This window comes from Macrobrachium rosenbergii, chromosome 4 (assembly GCF_040412425.1).
Source record: "Macrobrachium rosenbergii isolate ZJJX-2024 chromosome 4, ASM4041242v1, whole genome shotgun sequence".
Classification (NCBI taxonomy): domain Eukaryota; kingdom Metazoa; phylum Arthropoda; class Malacostraca; order Decapoda; family Palaemonidae; genus Macrobrachium; species Macrobrachium rosenbergii.
In genome coordinates this window covers 29995193-30014347 of record NC_089744.1, presented here as the reverse complement: position 1 = coordinate 30014347, position 19155 = coordinate 29995193, and the positions used below count along the sequence as shown (strand labels likewise).

Here is a 19155-nt window from a genome sequence, read left to right as displayed (position 1 = left end):
TGTGCCCACTCCCACCAATACTTAGGGTAACCTAATCTCCTAAAACTCTCCCTCAGGAAACCCAGCTCTTCGTCTAAAAATTCGGGACGGCAAATCCTATAAGCCCTAATGGCCAACCCTGTCATTACTCCTATTTTTATTTCTTTCCTATGACTAGAGAACCTATGTTTGTATGAATTGGTGTGTGTCTTCTTCCTATATACCTTGAATTTTAACTTTTCCCCTTCCCTCTTTACCAGGACATCCAAGAAAGGAATTTCTCCCTCCTTCTCTTCTTCTATTGTGAATTTGATGTGTTCGTTTAGTTTATTTATGTTTTCAAGGAACTTGTGTATATCTTCCCTTTCTTCCTTGTAAATAATCAAGATGTCATCCATGTATCTTACCGATTTTTCGATAACTAAGTTCCCTTTATTTACTTTGCCCACCTCTTCCTTTTCAAACCATTCCATAAAGATATTAGCTAGGATTGGTGAAAGACTCGAACCCATGGCCACTCCATTTTTTTGTATATAATGGTTTTCACCCCACTTGAAAACATTAAAGCTGAGGGCCGCTGTTAGCAGTTTTATTAAAACGTCATGATCTAGGTCGCACGCATAAACCCCTTCCTCCACATTCTTTTTATTACTTCCATCATCGTCTTGACTGGAACGTTAGTGAACAGGGACGTTACATCCAAACTTGCAAATTTACAGTCTTTTACATTAATTTTTGATAATTCTTCTAGAAGGTTCATGTTATGTTTTAAATGCCCTTCAGATACTAAGCCAACCCATTTTCCCATTATATTGGAAAGAAATTTCTCCAGCCTCCTCTGCAGTGATCTCGTCAATGCCACGATCGGTCTTAGCGGGCACCCTTCCTTGTGGATCTTAGGACTACCATAAATATATGGGATCTCTGGACTTTCCACTGATTTTACTCTATGTTCTAATTCTTTTCTCTTAGTTCTGTCATGGATTTTTGTCAACGCTTCCCTTACTTTTTTGTTAAAATTGCATTGTACCCCCCTAATGTCCGGTTTTTTGTTGCAAGCCTCGTAAGTGTTTTCATCATTTAGCAATTGTCCTAACTTGTTTTCGTAGTCTATGGCATCCATTACTACAACCGCCCCCCCTTTGTCTGCCTTACAAATCTTTATGTCTTTGTATCTTCCCAGTCTATAAAGGTCCTTACGTAACCTCTCCGGAAACACGAATCTGTTCAACCTAATCCCAGCCCACATAGCCCCCCTACAAAAAGCCGCTTCATCCCCATTTTTGTTCTTATCTAATTCCCTTAAGCTTCTACACATTTCAGTGAAATTGTGGCTTTCGTTCCCCATGCAAAAATTAAGACCATATCCTAACACTAGCACTTCATCCCTACTTAGGAGTCTCTTGGAAATGTTCTTGACTAAATCAAAGTTTCCTTTTTTTACCCACCCCAACCTATCGAAAATGGCAACGAGTCTATTCTCATGTAGCTAAGAACTACAGCGGGCACATACCTTTACATAACCTGCAATTCCTTTGAAAACGTTGTCTAGGCTGGGGCCTCCATATTTCTCCGTCAGTTCTCTTCTGATTTTTCTGCTTATCATCCTTAATTCTTCCAATTCGATCTTTTTCTTCCTTATGTCTTCATTCATGATCTCTTCTACAAAACCAGGAAACGGTTGTTCATCAGTGTCTCTCTCTTGTATCTTATCCAGTGATTTCAGTGCCAAACAGTCTGCTGTGCAATTCTTAAGGAACCGGATTTTGTTGTCTGTCACTGCTGTCCTCCTCCTCACTTTCTCATAATTTCTTACTTCCAGCATGGCTCTGCCTAAGTACGTTCTTTTAAAACTCCTGAACCAATCCATCTCGAGGTCAAATAAATTAACTTAATCACATACACAGTTGTTCTGTGCAATAGTAGAATTACTGAAAGGACCTCATTCAAACTGGATGGTATCTGATGGAGTATTTATTCAGAAAAAATTACAAGTTTTCTTGGACAAACAGTCCACATTATCAAGTATGCATACAGTGACCAGATGCGTAGTCCAGCTGTATTTATATGGAAGTAATAAAAAAGAATATGGAGAAAGGGGTTTATGCATGCGACCTAGATCATGACATTTTAATAAAACTGCTTACAGCGGCCCTCAGTGTTAATGTTTTCAAGTGGGGCGAAAACCATTATATACAAAAAAATGGAGTGGCCATGGGTTCGAGATTTTCACCAATCGTATATAATGTCTTCATGGAATGGTTTGAAAAGGAAGAGGTGGGCAAAGTAAATAAAGGGAACTTAAATATCGTAAAATGGGTAAGATACGTGGATGACATCTTGATTATTTACAAGGGAGAAAGGGAAGATCTACACAAGTTCCTTGAAAATATAAATAAACTAAACGAACACATCAAATTCACATTACAGGAAACCCCCCGGCGTTCTCATGATTCACGGACTCACGCATTCTCGGGGTTCTCTGTGGAACATATCTAGCCATTATTCGCAAGAAATTTGCCCATTCGCAGTATTTTTCACTGAGAAATATTCACTAATTACTGTATTTTCATATAATTTTCATGAATAAATGCACTTTTTATGATAAAAATATTAAAATACTCAGGTTTATGCATTTTTACAGGGTTTTTCTGTTTAAACTATCAAAATGGGCAGTTCTAAGTGTTTTTAGAGGGGTTTTAAGTATTCGCGTATTTTAGCTATTTGCGGGGAGGTGTGGGACGCATCCCCCGCGAATACAGGGGGTTCACTGTAGAAGAGAAGGAGGGAGAAATTCCTTTCTTGGATGTCCTGGTAAAGAGGGAAGGGGAAAATTTAAAATTCAAGGTATATAGGAAGAAGACACACACCAATTCATACATACATAGGTTCTCTAGTCATAGGAAAGAAATAAAAATAGGAGTAATGACAGGGTTGGCCATTAGGGCTTATAGGATTTGCAGTCCCGAATTTTTAGACAAAGAGCTGGGTTTCCTGAGGGAGAGTTTTAGGAGATTAGGTTACCCTAAGTATGGGTGGGAGTGGGCACACATCAAGGCAAGGAAAAACTATTTTGGGGAGAGGGAAAGGATAGAAAAGGAACATTTGGTAGAGAAGAAAATCATTATAGTCTCGGACAACAACTCTATTGCACCCATCAACAGGAAGCTAGATAATTTCAAATTGATAGGCAGCTACAAAAACACCATTAGGAATAAAATAGGTAGAAACAAAAAGTCGGTAGAAGGGGAAGAGATTAGAGGGGGGGTATATATGGCAGCGTGTCTAGACTGTGAAAATATGTACTATGGCGAAACTGGCAAATCATGTAAAGAGCTAAGCAAACAACACATGCAGAACATAAGGCATTATAATCAGACGTCCGCGGTTGCCAAACACTGTTGGGAAAATTACCATAAAATAGACTGGGAAAATATGAGTTTTCTGTACAGGAATACCAACAAAATGGCCAGACTGGTTGTAGAGAATGCCTTCAAAACATGCGCCAACAACACTATGGCAGGGAACACCGGAAACTGCTTTGAAGACAGCATATCTAGAAAAATCGTATACTCCACAGTAGCAAGGAAACAAAGGAAAAATGCAAGAGAACGCATGGAAAATGGACACCTGGAAGAAGAAGGGGGCAGAGAAAGGCCAAGGTCACGAGTGGATGGGAGTCACACAGGAGCAGCCAGGCGATTATAGGATTAAAAGTACCCAGCACACAGATATAAATACAGCTGGACTACACGTCTGGTCACTGTACGCATACTTGATAATGTGGACTGTTTGTCCCAGAAATCCTGTAACTTTTCTGAATAAATACTCCATCAGATATCATCCAGTTTGAATGAGGTCCTTTCAGTAATTCTACTATTGCACAGAACAATTATATATATATGTGATTATATATATATTATATATATATATATATATATATATATATTTTGATATATATTTTCTATTATATATATAATATATATATATATATATATATATATATATATATATATATATATATATATATATATATATATATATATATATATATATATATATATATATATATATATATATATATATATATATATATATATATATATATATATATATATATATATATATATATATATATATACTAGTCACTTTTTTACCAGATGCATGTGTAATTGTAATAGCCACAATGCCCTCTTACCTTTCTTGAATTCTTCATGCTTTTTTGGATAGCTTGTCACCACAAAGCCTTAAGATCCAAGTGCAAGAAATATGAAGAAATTCTGATGTGCAGTAGCAGGAAACAAACCCGGGTCCACTAATCAGAATGAGGTACCATTGTCAACCTAATCATGAGAAGGATAAAAGTCTATTGCCTCTCATACATACATATACCTGTTGTTTTCAGATATATATATATATATTAGAGCTGGAATAGACCCATCCTCACCATTGTAGCCAAGTGGACAATCGATTTTTATTACTTTTTTTGGGCTGAAATATATATGTAGAATCTACTGCTCACTTTTCACCAGATACATATGTAATGGTAATAGCCACAATACCCTCTTAACTTTCTTGAATTCTTCACACTTTTTTGGATATACTTGTCACTACAAAGCCTTAAGATCCAAGTACAAGAAATATGAAGATATTCTGATGTGCGGTAGCGGGAAACAAACCCGGGTCCACTAATCAGCAAGAGGTACCATTGTTGACCTAACCACGAGAAGGATAAAAGTCTATTTCCTCTCATACATAAATACACCTGTTGTTTTCAGATATATATATATATATATATATATATATATATATATATATATATATATATATATATATATATATATATATATATATATATATATATAATCAGAGCTGGAATAGACCCATCCTCACCATTGTAGCCAAGTGGACAATCGAGTTTTATTGCTTTTTTAGGCTAACATATATATCTAGAATCTACTGCTCACTTTTTACCAGATAGCATATGTAATTGTAACAGCCACAATGCCTTCTTAACTTTTATGAATTCTTTGTGCTTTTTTGGATACTCTTGTCACTACAAAGCCTTAAGATCCCAAGTGCAAGAAATATGAAGAAGTTCTAATGTGAGGTAGTGGGAAACGAACCCGGGTCCACTAATCAGAATGAGGCACCATTGTCGACCTGACCAGGAGAAAGATAAAAGTCTACTGCCTCTCATATATACATATACCTGTCATTTTCAGATATATATATTAGAGCTGGAATAGACCCATCCTCACCATCATAGCCAAGTAGGCAATTGATTTTTATTGCTTTTTTACACTGAAATATACATGTAGAATCTAGTGGTCACTTTTTACCAGATACATATGCAATTGTAATATCAATAAAACCAGCAAACATAAAAGCAAGATCAATAAATAATTTTAAATCAGTCTCCCATTGCAGTAATGGTACAAGATATTAGCTAAAATACAAAATCCCATTTATTTTCGTAATGCTAAAAGATATTAGCTAAAATAAAAAATCCCATTTATTTTCCTTAAACCATGAAAAATATCTCATACACTTACATGATACAGAATTTCAAGATTATCTGTGCCAAACGATTTTGGGCTAAAATATGTAAAAAACAGAAAATTACTTTCATCTTTACAGTAAATATTCATACTTACTATTCCTTTATCCACAAGCTCTAATGCTTTGAAATTAAGGTATCCCACATCTGCAGAGGATTCCACTAATTCAATTTCCTTCCTGAAAGTAAATGCCACAACAAAGAACATGAGATTAAAAAATTACTAAACATGATAAATTAATATTTTAATATAAATACTGATATGTGACTTATAAATAGAAAAACATCCTCCACTATTTTACGATAGTGACATCTTGTTATAAGCCCTTCAATGGCCAAGAGCTCAAACACAGCAGTGCCTTCATACTGTTACAAGAAAATTTTCTATTGCCTTACACTCTTTGCTCTATGATTCTCAGTGCACCTGTTATTGTTCACAAATACCAATTGCTGCAATGTTATATACAAAAACCATTTACTGAAAAGTTATAGGTCCCTGCTCTGCTCTAAGAAACACTCTGTTTCACAAATAACAATTTTAGTGTGTTGGACTGCCTTACGTCCCAGGTCTTCTTTATTTCTATTCTTGCAAGTTTATTGAGGTGACAATGTTTCCCACTGGCTTCCTCTATCTCATATAATCCTGCATCTCCTAATAAGCCTTTCTCTATCAAATCTTCCCCAACCTCTAGGGTCGTCTTTTCTTCTTTTCCGTGGTACCTCCATCTCAATCACGAAACCCAGTAGCTAAGCACATCATCTTAGAATTAAAATATCCCATAAATCAGTACAAGTTCGATAATAAAGAAAATACAATTATCAAATACAGGTAGTGCTCGAGTTACGATAATTTGACTTATGATATTTCGAGTTTACGATTACGATGGGGTTAGCAATTAATACCGGTACGAAAATATTTGGGAAATATTTTTAGAATTTGCGCAGGCGCAGGCAGCAGGTACAATCAGACAGCGAGAGAGACCAACTTTCAATAGAAAAACTTCTTTTCCTCCATCTCTTTATTCCATCTGCTAGTTAAAAAAGTAATAGAGAATGATAAAAGTATTGTTAGTAACGTTATACTCTTGCAAAAATGCATACAGCCATAAACAACCGAACGGGAAACTGTTGTTTTGCTAATAATCGTATCGGATAACAACTGTTTTGCTTGTATTTCAACCATCGTACGATAATACAAAATTACCGTAGTTATGTTACAAATGACGTTAAGTACTGTACAATAGGACTGATATATTTTTTACACTATACCCTTATTCGCTTTGGAGAAAAGATCGGCAGGGAAATATATTGCTACAGTAACTTAAGGATGTAAGTTGTAGCTGAAGCAACATGGATGAAACTTGACCGTAAATAAAACTGGAGAGAATGTATTTTAATCAAAACTACTGGGCATGAAAGAATACAAATTACTACTGTTTTCACACCGATTAAAGATAAATACGTAAAGCTCGTATTATGATGAAATCATGAGAAAATAGCGAACGGAATCTTGATTTTTTTTTTACACAAAACAAACATGCCCCCAAAATGGCCAGCCGTGATTCCCGCGAACGTCATATATTAACGAAAAAATAGCTAAATTAATTTCACAACGAAACGTATTTAAGTTATATTTCGACTTAAAACACTTCGTATAACGAAAAATATCCGTGTCCCAAATAAATAAAGTAACCATATTCATTTACGCTAACTAGAAGCAACAAAAGCGCTTTGAACTTGGTTAAATGCGGCGAAATAAACACCGCGATACCGATTCCCAAAACAAAACATTGATCGCAATTTATAATACAATTGGAAACAATGTAGTAAAGCATAACTTTTTAAAAGATCTATGAAAAAGATGCACATTTGTTATGTTGATATTTGTATAATACTGTTAATATGTGAATAGAGTTCAGTATAATGTAGGCTAGGCTACCAGTTTGTTGAGGCAGCACACTGCGCCACCAAATCGAAGCGGCCGGCGAGCGAGTTAGCGCAGCGACCCGGGAAATTTGAAAATTAGTGCGGAAACACTGGAAATTACTCTAGCCGAAATTTGTGCCGGATTACTGATTGTTCCGGAGTACTGATTGCCGGATTAGTGATGGTCAACCTGTATATATCTATACAAGGATGCTAAAGAAATAGTTGGGAAATTCTGAATACCGTAACAAGGGGAAAAGTTAAAATCTTTGAACTAAGCAGCTGAACTAGTAATTAGGCAAGTCATAATGTGGTAGCGAATCCTTTTCTGTCCCCTATTAAATCAACTAGTTCATAATTGGGTACTTCAAATTATTCCAGTCCAATTATATAACATATTTTCCAGAGTCAAGGATGCTCCAACCATGAAGACACTAATTTTGACCAGCAAAATTTTGAAAACAAACAATAACCATGAAAACAAGGTAGCAACACCCATGAGCTGATGGCTTTCTTCTGATGCACATATCTGATGGTCCACGGCAATGAAGTACTGTGACTTTAGCTGGTACAACATACTGATAGCAGTCAGCATAAGCTTACACAGCATTTTTTTTTATCTCAGATAAAAGGTAAAGTTACCACAAGAGGAAATATTAGAAATATGGAATAACATATCACTTAACGGTTCCCTTTGTGAAAACACACAACAAACATGACATCCCTAAAGGAACAAAATTAAAATAGAATAAAAATTAAAATCTCCATAACATAGATACTACATATCAAAAAACATTTAATCTACCAAATCTGAAAATAGTTTACACAATTTTACCAAAAGAAAAAGTCAAGAGTGAATTTATGAAGAAATTTCATAAAACAGCAACATACAGGCAGTCCCCTGGTTACGACGGGTCCGGCTTACAACGTTCCGAGGTTATGACGCTTTTCAAATGTATTCATCAGAAATTATTTCCCAGTTTACGCCGCATGTTCCGGGGTTACGACGACTATCCGCGGAAGAAATATGGCTCCAAAACGGCAGAATAATCAAAATTTGGAGGTTTTTTGATGAAAAACTCAATAAACATGCAGTTTACATCGTTTCCAATGCACCCAAAGCATTAAAAGTAAGGTTTCCTTTGGCTTTTGACAATTTTTGACGATTTTTCGGCTTACGACTATTTTCAGCTTACAACGATTTTTGGCTTAATAAAGACGCAGCGTGGGAACGGAACCCACGTCATAAACTGGGGACTGCCTGTATTACAAAATTTCCACACTGATTATGATATTCTTGCTTTGATTTACTGGTAAACCCTTTTAACTTAACACAATTTTACTTTTGTTTGCTAGTAATGTTTAAGGATGTTTGAGACGATTGAAAATGCCAGTAATACAACAATACGTTACTACTTGTCCGCTAATTCATCTACAATACTCTGCTGATATGGGAAGGAATCTTTGTGACTACACATATTATTTTTAAGTTACGCCATACACTCCCAGTTCTCAATCATCACAAAATTTTGAAATCTCGTCTCCACACGACTGACTGTTTCAAAAGTGAAGAGACAGAAAGCTCATAACTCCCAGAGTAGTTATTATTAGTTCTGTAAAATTGTTGTTGTACTATATTTTCCATTAAACTTTTCACTGGGTCTTAAAACTAAGTACTTAGCTTGACTCGTGTTATGAGGGTGAAAAATGGGTAGTCAAACACTATTTCTGGAGCACAAACTGGGGACTAGTGAACTCTTGGACAGACCAGAGTGTAATGGAGATGGCTGAAACAGGCTGTTGCCCCATCTGTGTGAGTGAGATGTAGAGCTGAGGTAGTCGTTCTATGACAGGAGATAGAGCCCTCCTGTCCTGAGTCCTTTATATTTTATCACTGTGCTAACAAGCACTATTTTGGTCAAGACCAATAAGAGAATTCTTTGTAATTGGTTAGTCTGTCTTATGAAGCCCTGGGGGGACCATGAGAGTGTAATTCCTTTGAGAACGAACAGCAGTTACCAAAAATAGGATTTTCCTACATCAAAACGTGTTTTTAAGTAGGATACATAGGAAATTTCTGAGACTTATGTTAGGGAAAACATAGCCTTGGATGCCAGGAAACATGGTACTAAATATTCTCTCTCTAAACTATCCTAAGGCTAGTATTTCACTTACAGTATATCCAAGAAACATTTACCAACTAACGTATAGCACCATGATAAACCCCGATTATATCTAACTTAACTGTAGTATTGTCCTTGTTTTTTTTTTAACAGTTTTCTTAAACTTACCACTACTCTATATCCAATACCAAAACTAATACTGTATTTCATACAAACATGACTAAATCAAATTATCACAGTCTTGGGTGGTGTTGTGCTCTCCTTTAGAGCCAACCCTTATTAGGAAATGAAATGAAATTACACACATACAGTAAAAATGAAATACACACATATATATATATATATATATATATATATATATATATATATATATATATATATATATATATATATATATATATATATATATATATATATATATATATATATATATATATATATATATATATATATATATATATGAATGTCTTTTCCTGTAATACCACAGTGTAATATGAATATAAAAAGGCCCATAAAACACTATTTAAACATTGCAACCATATATTTCAGGCACTGGCTTCTCTGCCCCTGTTCACTGGTAGAATATGGACAGATGAAATGTTACAAGGGTATATATACAAAGCATATATAGGTGTGGCATTAAGTCTCCGATGGTATGCAGGTGACCGTTTCCTAAGAAGGAGGAGAATAACCAATTCCCTAGTGGTTTTTGGCCTCATTAACTCCCGTTTGGCAATGATTCTGGAGGTCGTATTCTCTGGGCCACCTTCTTCAGAAGCGGTCTGAGGATTAAAGCGTCGATGTCGTCTGATTTCCAATGTCCTCCTGACAAGTTCATATTGTTAGTTTGATTGATGATAGCACATTCCAGCATCTTTCTTTTGTACGGACAGCTACTTTTGAAAACCAGCTCCGCCCCCCTCCAGCTTATGGAATGGCCAGTATCTCTGATATGTAGGAAAATCCCCAAACTCTCTGAAGCATATCTTACCGACCTTTTGTGCTCTATTATTCTTTGCGAGAGCGATCTACCTGTCTCACCTACGTAAATCTCACTACAGTTGCTGCACGGTATCTTGTAAACTCCGGCTTCTTCCCCTTTGTTATTTAAGTATACGTTAATGAGCGAGCTCCCGATGGATTTGGGATAATGGAAGATGAAAGGATTGTTACACCCGAGTTGTTCTCTGGCTTTTTGGATGTTTTCGTCGTACGGTAGCTTTATTTTGTTGTTAAAATCTATTTGTCTGTTGTGAGTGGGACCTTTGTAGTATATTTTATTCGCTTTGTTGATAGCCTTCTTGATAATGTGGGGTGGGTAGAGCAGTTGTGTTAGGTGTTGGCGGATCGTGTTGAATTCTTTGTCTAGGTACCCATTTGAACATATTCTAAGCCCCCTGAGGAATAAGTTGCACCCTACCATGATCTTTACGGAGACATCATGGTAGCTTAAGAAATGAATATAGGAAACAGTGAAAGTAGGTTTCCTATATACTGTGAAGGCATATCTGTTCTGTTCTCTTATGATCAGTACATCTAGGAACGGCAATTTTCCTTCCTTTTCCCATTCCATTTTGAATTTTATGGCCGGAACTAGCGAATTTAGTCTATTAAAAAATTCATTAAAGTCTCCCCAGCTATTGTCCCAGAAAGTAAAAATATCATCTACGTAGCTCAAGAAGAAGGTTCAAAGGGGAATTCTGTGTCTGTTATCTTGCATACTCGAACCCTAAAGTTCAAGACACAAGAAGGAACCCCGACCGAGCAACCGAAGCAGCTGGCGGGCAGTATCGAGACATCTGGCGTCTCGGCACCCAGACACCTGGGTGTCTCGGCACCCAAACACCCAGGTGTCTCGGCACCCAGACACCCAGGTGGCCCAGCAACCAGACACCTGGGTGTCTCGGCACTTTCTCTCGTCCCGTACCTCTCGTCAGGAGAGCACTCGTGATTCAAAGAATTCCAGCTACCCACGAGACTCCCAAAAATCAGGAGCGGCTGCTTTCAGTTTCCTAAGAGATCGAAAGAGCCAAGCACAGAACCAGTCTTAGACGCAGACTTCCAAGACTGGCAATGAGGGCGTGGCCTCAAGAGGCCGCACTCTCGCGGCCCCCAAAACGCCAGACCCCACAGGAGAATGCGAATCGGTTCCCGCCCAAGGGCGGGAAAAGCCAACGAGAGAAACTTGTCTCCCGGAAGAGAGTCTGTCCCTTAGAAGTTCCACAGGACTCCCAAAGGGAATCTCTTCCCTACTTCTGATGTTCAAACTGACAGGATCGAGACACCGGGCTGGGAACCCGACCGAGCACTGGCAAGCACTCAGGGAGCGCTTGTGGTGCTGGCAGGAAGAGCCGAGACACCTGGGTGCCTCGGCCCTTTCTCTCGCACTGCTCCTGAACTGGGCCGAGTAAAATCTCTCCAGACCAGATCGGGATACTCGATATTCTATAGAATTTCGAGCACTCGGAGCGGCTCGCTAACGAGTGCCCAAAGCAGGCCCCTGTCTTAAGAGGCGGAACCTCTAGGACTGGGAACGGGATCGCAAACCGAGGTCTGCGCGCCTGCGGCTCCTGAAACACAAAACCAAGGGTTATGCGAATTGGTTTCTTAACCCGAAGGTCAGGAAGAGCCAACATGAGATCCACTGCCTCCTCGGAAGGAAGTAATGGCAGGAGACCAGGAAGAGCAGCCCAGAGACTGTCGTCGAATTAACAAGAGCATAACACAGGGAACAGCAGGAGCAGATGGACCACAGATACACCAGAGGCAGTGCAACAACATACATGAAAACCAGCAATGACAGCAATCGATCCACATCGGTGGGAAGAGAGTCAGAACTATCCCGACGTGGAAATATGTCATCTAACCAGGTAATGTGGTCGATCCCAAAGCAACACTAAATGAATGTTGGGACTGCTTCATGCAAGATATCCTTTGATATATCCAGCCAACTACTGCTGTGTCTGCAATGCTCACTGTCAACCTGAAAGAAAAAGCAAAGATGATTAGTAGAGGGAGACTCCTCTAGCTACAAGGGGAACAGCCCTAAGCAGCGGGAAGAGGTACTCTACAAGAGGTCACCCGATCGCTCCCCGCCCCTGGTCTGGCGAAGGAGAGAGATCTACTAAAAGGGAGAACCTACGGGAAGAGAAAAAGGACGGAGGGGAGGCCACCAAGGGCGCTGTGGAAGCGGAACTTACCGACGACGCCCACAACCTCCTGTAGTTCTCCAAGCGCACACGGCGAGCAACACTCAGCATAAGTAGGAAGGAAGTAGTGATGCCCCTTATACACGGAGGGCGAAGCCCAAGAAGGAAAGCAAACTCTTACGTCCTGATCAATGTAGAGGAGCTAAGATATTACGTCCCAAACTATACCTCCGAATGTACGGGGGCACCTTCAGTATCTACGTAAAGGGCTGCAAGAAGAGAAGCATTACCACTTGGTTATGCTTCTCCAATTATGCCCTTGGCCGTCAAACCCAAGACACAGCGCAGGGAACAACAGCTTATGCAAGGTTATCACAAATCGTGGGTTTGTATTACTAAATATCAAAAATGCGCATATATAAACAAAAATACAGAAAGATCCCACCGGGATAACAAGAGCTTAACGACACTCAGGCAGAGAGAACAAAAACCATGTCAGCAACACATGATGGCTGAAAGCAAACTGGAATGTTTACATCCGGGCAGGCAGGTATTCCCACCTACCTGGCGGGTATTCCCGCCTACCTGGCGGTAGTTACTGCCTAACCACCTTGCTCAAGAGTTTAACAGCCATTTCCAGCCTACGCCTGAAAGTAATTCCTAATGTAAAGGACCGACGGTGTGTATATCGTGTCGGAACAATCAGCGATTTTCAGCACTGATTTCCGCTTATTGGGGCCAATACATACCTAAAAGAGGTACTGATAACCGAAAATCGGTGAAAAGGCATAGAAAATTGCCAATTTTTGGTTATCGGAACCAAAAATCAGTGATTTATTAGCTTTTTCGCCGCATATCGGCACCAATAAGTGTGCCGAAAACTGGTGATTTTCAGTTATCGGCACCTCTGTTAGGTATGTATCGGTGCCAATACACAACTATCAGTGCCGATAAGCAGAAATCGGCACATATCAGCGCCAAAAATCACCGATTTTCATTGCTAGACAAGCACCGAAAAACCGGATCGCCGATAACCATGCCCACCAATAACCGGGGACTGCCTGTATATGTTAAAAAATGGCGCCTAATTATATGAATTATTTTCTAGATTGAATACTAAATATGTTAAACACAATACTTTTTTCTGTCCTGGTGCTTGTTTTCCATCTTCATAAAAGGATATGCTCTGACCATGCTTCCTACTCAACTCCATAGGCCTTTGGCATTTCTGTAAGAATGTATATACACTGTAAGTGCTACTAACAGTGAAAATATCATACTGAGAATGACAAAAAAACAGGCAAATGAAACACAACTTACACAACAATGCGCTTTCTGAAAACAGGGCAGTCAAGAGTGAAGGTCTCATATTCACCTCCTTCACCACACACATTTAATCGGTACTTCTCCTTCTGTAAAAAAAAAAAAAAAAAAAAAAAAAAAAGTTTAGTGGATAATCTGAAGGTTCAATGCTGGTGTAACATGAATGAAAGCAAGCATGTCACTCACTTTCAAACAGAATTACCTTGTGAGTTAACAGTAAGCTTATCTATTGAATACCACTAGTGCTACATGTGAACAACTTTAAAAACTTTGAAGCATTTCTGGCCATTACTTCACAATCAAACTCAAAACAATATAAAATCTGATTTCTAAATTAAGCAGATAAGCTATAGGCAACCAGAAGTTACAATAATAATTCTGATTTAAAAAAAAATCTTTGCAAATGGTCTAGCCTATGCAACCAAATTCTATTTGATCAGGAATTATCATAAAGGGAAATATCAAACTGAAATAAACTCTTACATTACAGGGTTACATTCCCTATATTGTGACCTATCCATCCCACAGCCCTCTACTGATTAAGTTACACAATACAGTAACCCTCATTTATTCACACTTCCCATGATAACACCTTGTCAGTGTGAACATATGTATGTATTTAACCATACTACAGTATATGGAAAAAGTGTGCAACTGTGTGGATGGGAGCTCAAAAAATACCTCTGCTCAAGCAGGCAACTTGTTGAACACTAATTATGATGTTTGGATTAAAGAGTTTACCAAGTGTCTATCCTTGATTTTAAATGTACTGTAAATGTTTATATTTACCACTGAATTGTAAAGTAATTTCTCTCTCTCTCTTTCTATACCTCACTTGTCCTACCCCAGGAAAACCACTCAGCCAGTTAGCATGCATCAACTAACTCTTCACATCTGCTCATATCTCACTGGGCAGTGGTTATCACATCGATCACCTCTGCCCAGAATTCTCTGCCTTCAACCCATGCCATCCTTACAAGTCCTTGCCCTTAGACACACATTGAGCTATTCATTGCGCACTTACGGTCAAGTGCTTTTTGCTCTGTAACAAGTATTTTCAGGATCAGAGCAGAAATGTGTACATGGCTGCTTTTACTATAGACTCATTTCTTGAATCTCATAGGATTCAAATATTTTCTTAAATTATATAATTTGAACACTGAAGCATGGTAAATTTGAAGATGTTGAGCAGTCAAGTGGAAAGATAAAAGAAGCTACCAAGAACATTTGATACCATTTACAGTGCAATCCAGAATGCACACTGACAGCAGTATCCCTTTACAGAAGAACTGTCAGGTAACTGGCTCCAAGAAGGCGCATCAGTTACCTGCTAAAATTCAGACTCCTTAATCAAGACATCATTCTAATCTACACAGCACACATACGCTTAAGTCAAAGATGAAAATAATTTAAGTAGTGAGTGTAATCTTACCATTTTTTCTAAGTATGGAAGCATTTGATGAATTGATTTTCCCAGATGTTTTTTTGGTTCAAGGCCAAGAGCAGCTACCTTAATAATTATCGCATCTATGCCACATTCAACCATTTCGTGAAGCAATTCTGACTGATCACGACGCCACATGAAAGACATACAAACAAGACTAAGTCTGCTGCATCTGTAAAGGATTTTCAAATCACAATCAAGTAAATCAAAGTCAGTCTTAAAAAAATGTTAATATTCCACAAAAACAAACTTATTTTATTTGTGCCGGCACATCCAACTGGGACAGATTGAAAAACCCTATCAGCATGTGAAAGATGTCACTGCACACCTCAGTACAAAAAAAAAGAAAAGAAAAGTGGATATTTGAAATGGGTAGACAAGGGATTCTGAAATAACAGATCTGACATTATAAAGTAAGGAAGTAACTTTTCAAATCTTGCAATAATGCAGACATGAGACATCTACTTTTATCTATGCCATAACTCAGCAACTCTGAGCAACTTTATCTCTTTGGAATCTTCTTAAAAATAGGACAGAAAAGATGTGCTTACTGAGAATGTGACCATGAACAAAGGAGTGACATTCAGTAATAAAAATAATACACAAACTACAACCTTGTTTCAAAAGTTGAGCAACAAGAAATTCTTCCTAAATATAACCCTGTCAAAGTCAGCCTTAGTAAATAAATAGTTGTGCACCAGGCTTAAATCCCCTAAATAAGTTGAATGTCTTTAGTTATTACATAATTTTGTACCAGGGTATGTTGAATACCATTTCCCTGCTCTCTTAGCAAGGTAATAATTTTTTAAGCAACTCTTGTGAAGGTTATCTCTATGCTTGCTGGGTACAGTACAATTAAGTTTAGCTTAATTAATAAGAATACAGCTGTGTCCGTGCTTATAGAGTACTTGCAGTTTCCAGGCCACTGCTCTCAGTATCATACTTAGCTACATTTACACTGAACAGTAATCCTGAAAAACTCAAGGTTCTCAAACCCTGTTACAGTCTCTACACCATAGATTTCTAGTCTTGGGTTAAACTTCCCTTGAATGTGGGTACAATCATGTACTAAACTTTCTTTGCTTATCTATTTCTGTATAATTTTTTTCATCATTTGATACTGATCATATACAGTCTGCTTTATTTATTGTTTGTTTTATGTATAAACATGAAATTCTCTTAAACAATTTATCAAATAAACCAATTAACTTACAAAAGCCTAATCTGTGCAACAACAGCATTCTTTAGATACAATCCAAGAAAACGCATCCACCTTGCAAGTGTGGATCCAAGATACTCAGTCCATCTGGTGGCAGTTATGCACCCAGGATACTCAGTCCATCTGATAGCAGTAGAGTTATTTCCTGTATTGTATGAACTCAGTGCAAGAAATGACGGATGGGAGATGGGCAATCTTTGTACATTAATGGGCTCTTGGTAGGAAGGCTTCTTCTGTGTTTAGATTATACTGAACCAGGACTTGGCCTGACAAAAGAGGTCCAACATGTGGGTATCCCAATCCTCTCGAAATGTTTGTAAATAACAGCATGTCTGGTGAAGGGGATATGGGAGGAACTCCCATCAACGATTTTTTGAGTCTCACTACCAACTGAGACCTGCAAAGATCTCCTAAGAGGTAGATACAGAAAAATTACCTGGGTGTGCTATGTCAGACCATTTCATATTTAGATGTAACTGGAAGGATCATATTCTGAAACTGCTGTGTGGTAAAAGCTTCTGAGATGTCAAATGGCCCACGAGTCTCAAACATAACTCTGCAGGAGGGGCTGAAAAACAAAGAAACTCCTGAAAAAGAAACTGGAATCAACAGATTCCTTCCAGGGTGGGAGATGAAGCGCTGAAGTCCAAGGCCAGGGAGACCTACCTCTTCGCATTAGTTTAACTATGTCTGACTTGTCCCAACTGTTGAAAACACCTAGATACTGGTGCAGATTGAGGAAGTATTTGAGATACTATACCTGGAAAGCTCTTGAAACTTGGCTGCCATTACTAGCCAGTCATCTAGTACCTCATTAATCTGATACCTCTGGCAATTAATAGCTATGGCTATTCTGAAACCAAGGCTCCAAATTTGATAAGGCCCTTTTGCTTTGCCACAAGAACTGGAGTAATATCCTGGAAGAAAGATGGATGGGTACCTGAAAGTAGGCATTTTTCAGGTTCACAGACACTCAGGTCATCCTCCCAGATGGAGCAGCAAACAAAACTATTGTCTCTATGCAAAACTCCACACTCTGCAAATTATTATGTTTGAATCTAAAGGATGAGTCATTTGGGGACCCTTTGACCAGAATACATTTTGCATACAGTATTGCACTGGTCAGCCTGCCATAGCATACCTACCATCCCTCCCTCCCTTCCAGTAGGGCACCTTACTTTAAGATATAAAAGGTGAGCTGTAGTCAGGTTAGAAACATAAGTAGTTTTCCCAAAGGGTTCCATTACCAATGGTGCCTCTAATCACTTAACTAACTGACAATTATCTGGCACTGAGGAGACAAGTTCAGCAGGCCTCTTTAATGGGGATCATAGAGTTGATGTCTTTGTCATTTTTGTTCTGAATCTACGGTACATTTTCACTGGATATTTTAGTAAATAAAAAGCATTTCCAGATTTAAATGCTTACCAATCAAAAGCTGAAGTTATGGGCCAAAAATACAATGCTCAAATGACTTGAAATCAGAGATACAAAAATGAAAATACATTATCATAAAAGGGTGCATAGACAAATGTTAACTTAACACAAGGATTCAACAATGAGAATTAAACACATTCGACTCTAATCCTATGCATCAGCATCAAAATCAAATGGTTGAAGAAACCGTATATCACCTGCAGACTATCTATAATGACATCAAGTAGTTTATAGCATACTCTTCCCAACAAGAGCTGGTAGGGTAAATTTACAACAGTATGGCTTGTATCTGTGTAAGAAGATAAATTATTTTGTCAAATTTATGGTAGAAGGAGCTCAACTATATATAATGACATAAATTAAAAAAACTGATAACTCTGCTTACACATTTTCAACCCGAACTCTTTGATAATCAGAGAGGACAGCACCAACACTAACTGCATCGACTGAACATTTTTCCTGAAAGTAAATAAAACATCAGAGAATTAATTACTTATCTATATTTCACATGAACATGATTTTCTCATTTAACTATACTGTAAGACTGGGAAGATGTTAAATGACGTAAGGTTGGTTTTCAAACCAATACCAGTTTAAGTGATGATTTTGTTTCACAAAAACATTCAGCTTTGTTACACCTAATCATAATGCATCCCAGCTGGCATCAAAACAGCTAAGCCTAATCATACCAAAAGGAAAACGTTAGACTGAAATGAACAAAATCAGATATACTAACAGAATAAGAAAATAAACTGACATTCATTTTATTTTTTATACCTCTCTCAAGTGTGTAAGAAATATTTTTTAAAAAATCAAAATTTTTATAATAACATTTATCTTTAAATCCTTACCTCTCTATTATGATAGCTGTATTTCCTGCATCAGGCTGGAGGATGATAGAGTGTGAAAAGTAAAAACCTAATAGGATAGTTAAGTTTGAACCATCTATTGACCCATCCCTTTCAGGTGGTTTGAGCATCTGTAGTTTTCTATTC

The 19155-nt window shown here is 37.9% G+C and overlaps 1 protein-coding gene across 4 annotated transcripts in view; it reads right to left on the bottom strand.

Annotated features, from left to right (window-relative positions):
• LOC136831732 (uncharacterized) overlaps positions 1–19155 on the bottom strand; it is a 175093-nt gene that overhangs the window by 127809 nt on the left and 28129 nt on the right. For all 4 annotated transcript variants that reach the window (XM_067092361.1, XM_067092369.1, XM_067092375.1 and 1 more), the window contains 4 exons: positions 18546–18619; positions 15493–15676; positions 14058–14149; positions 5637–5718 (listed from right to left, as the gene is read on the bottom strand). In XM_067092361.1, the coding sequence (XP_066948462.1) occupies positions 5637–5718; positions 14058–14149; positions 15493–15676; positions 18546–18619 (432 nt within the window). The remainder of the gene's footprint in view (positions 1–5636; positions 5719–14057; positions 14150–15492; positions 15677–18545; positions 18620–19155) is intronic.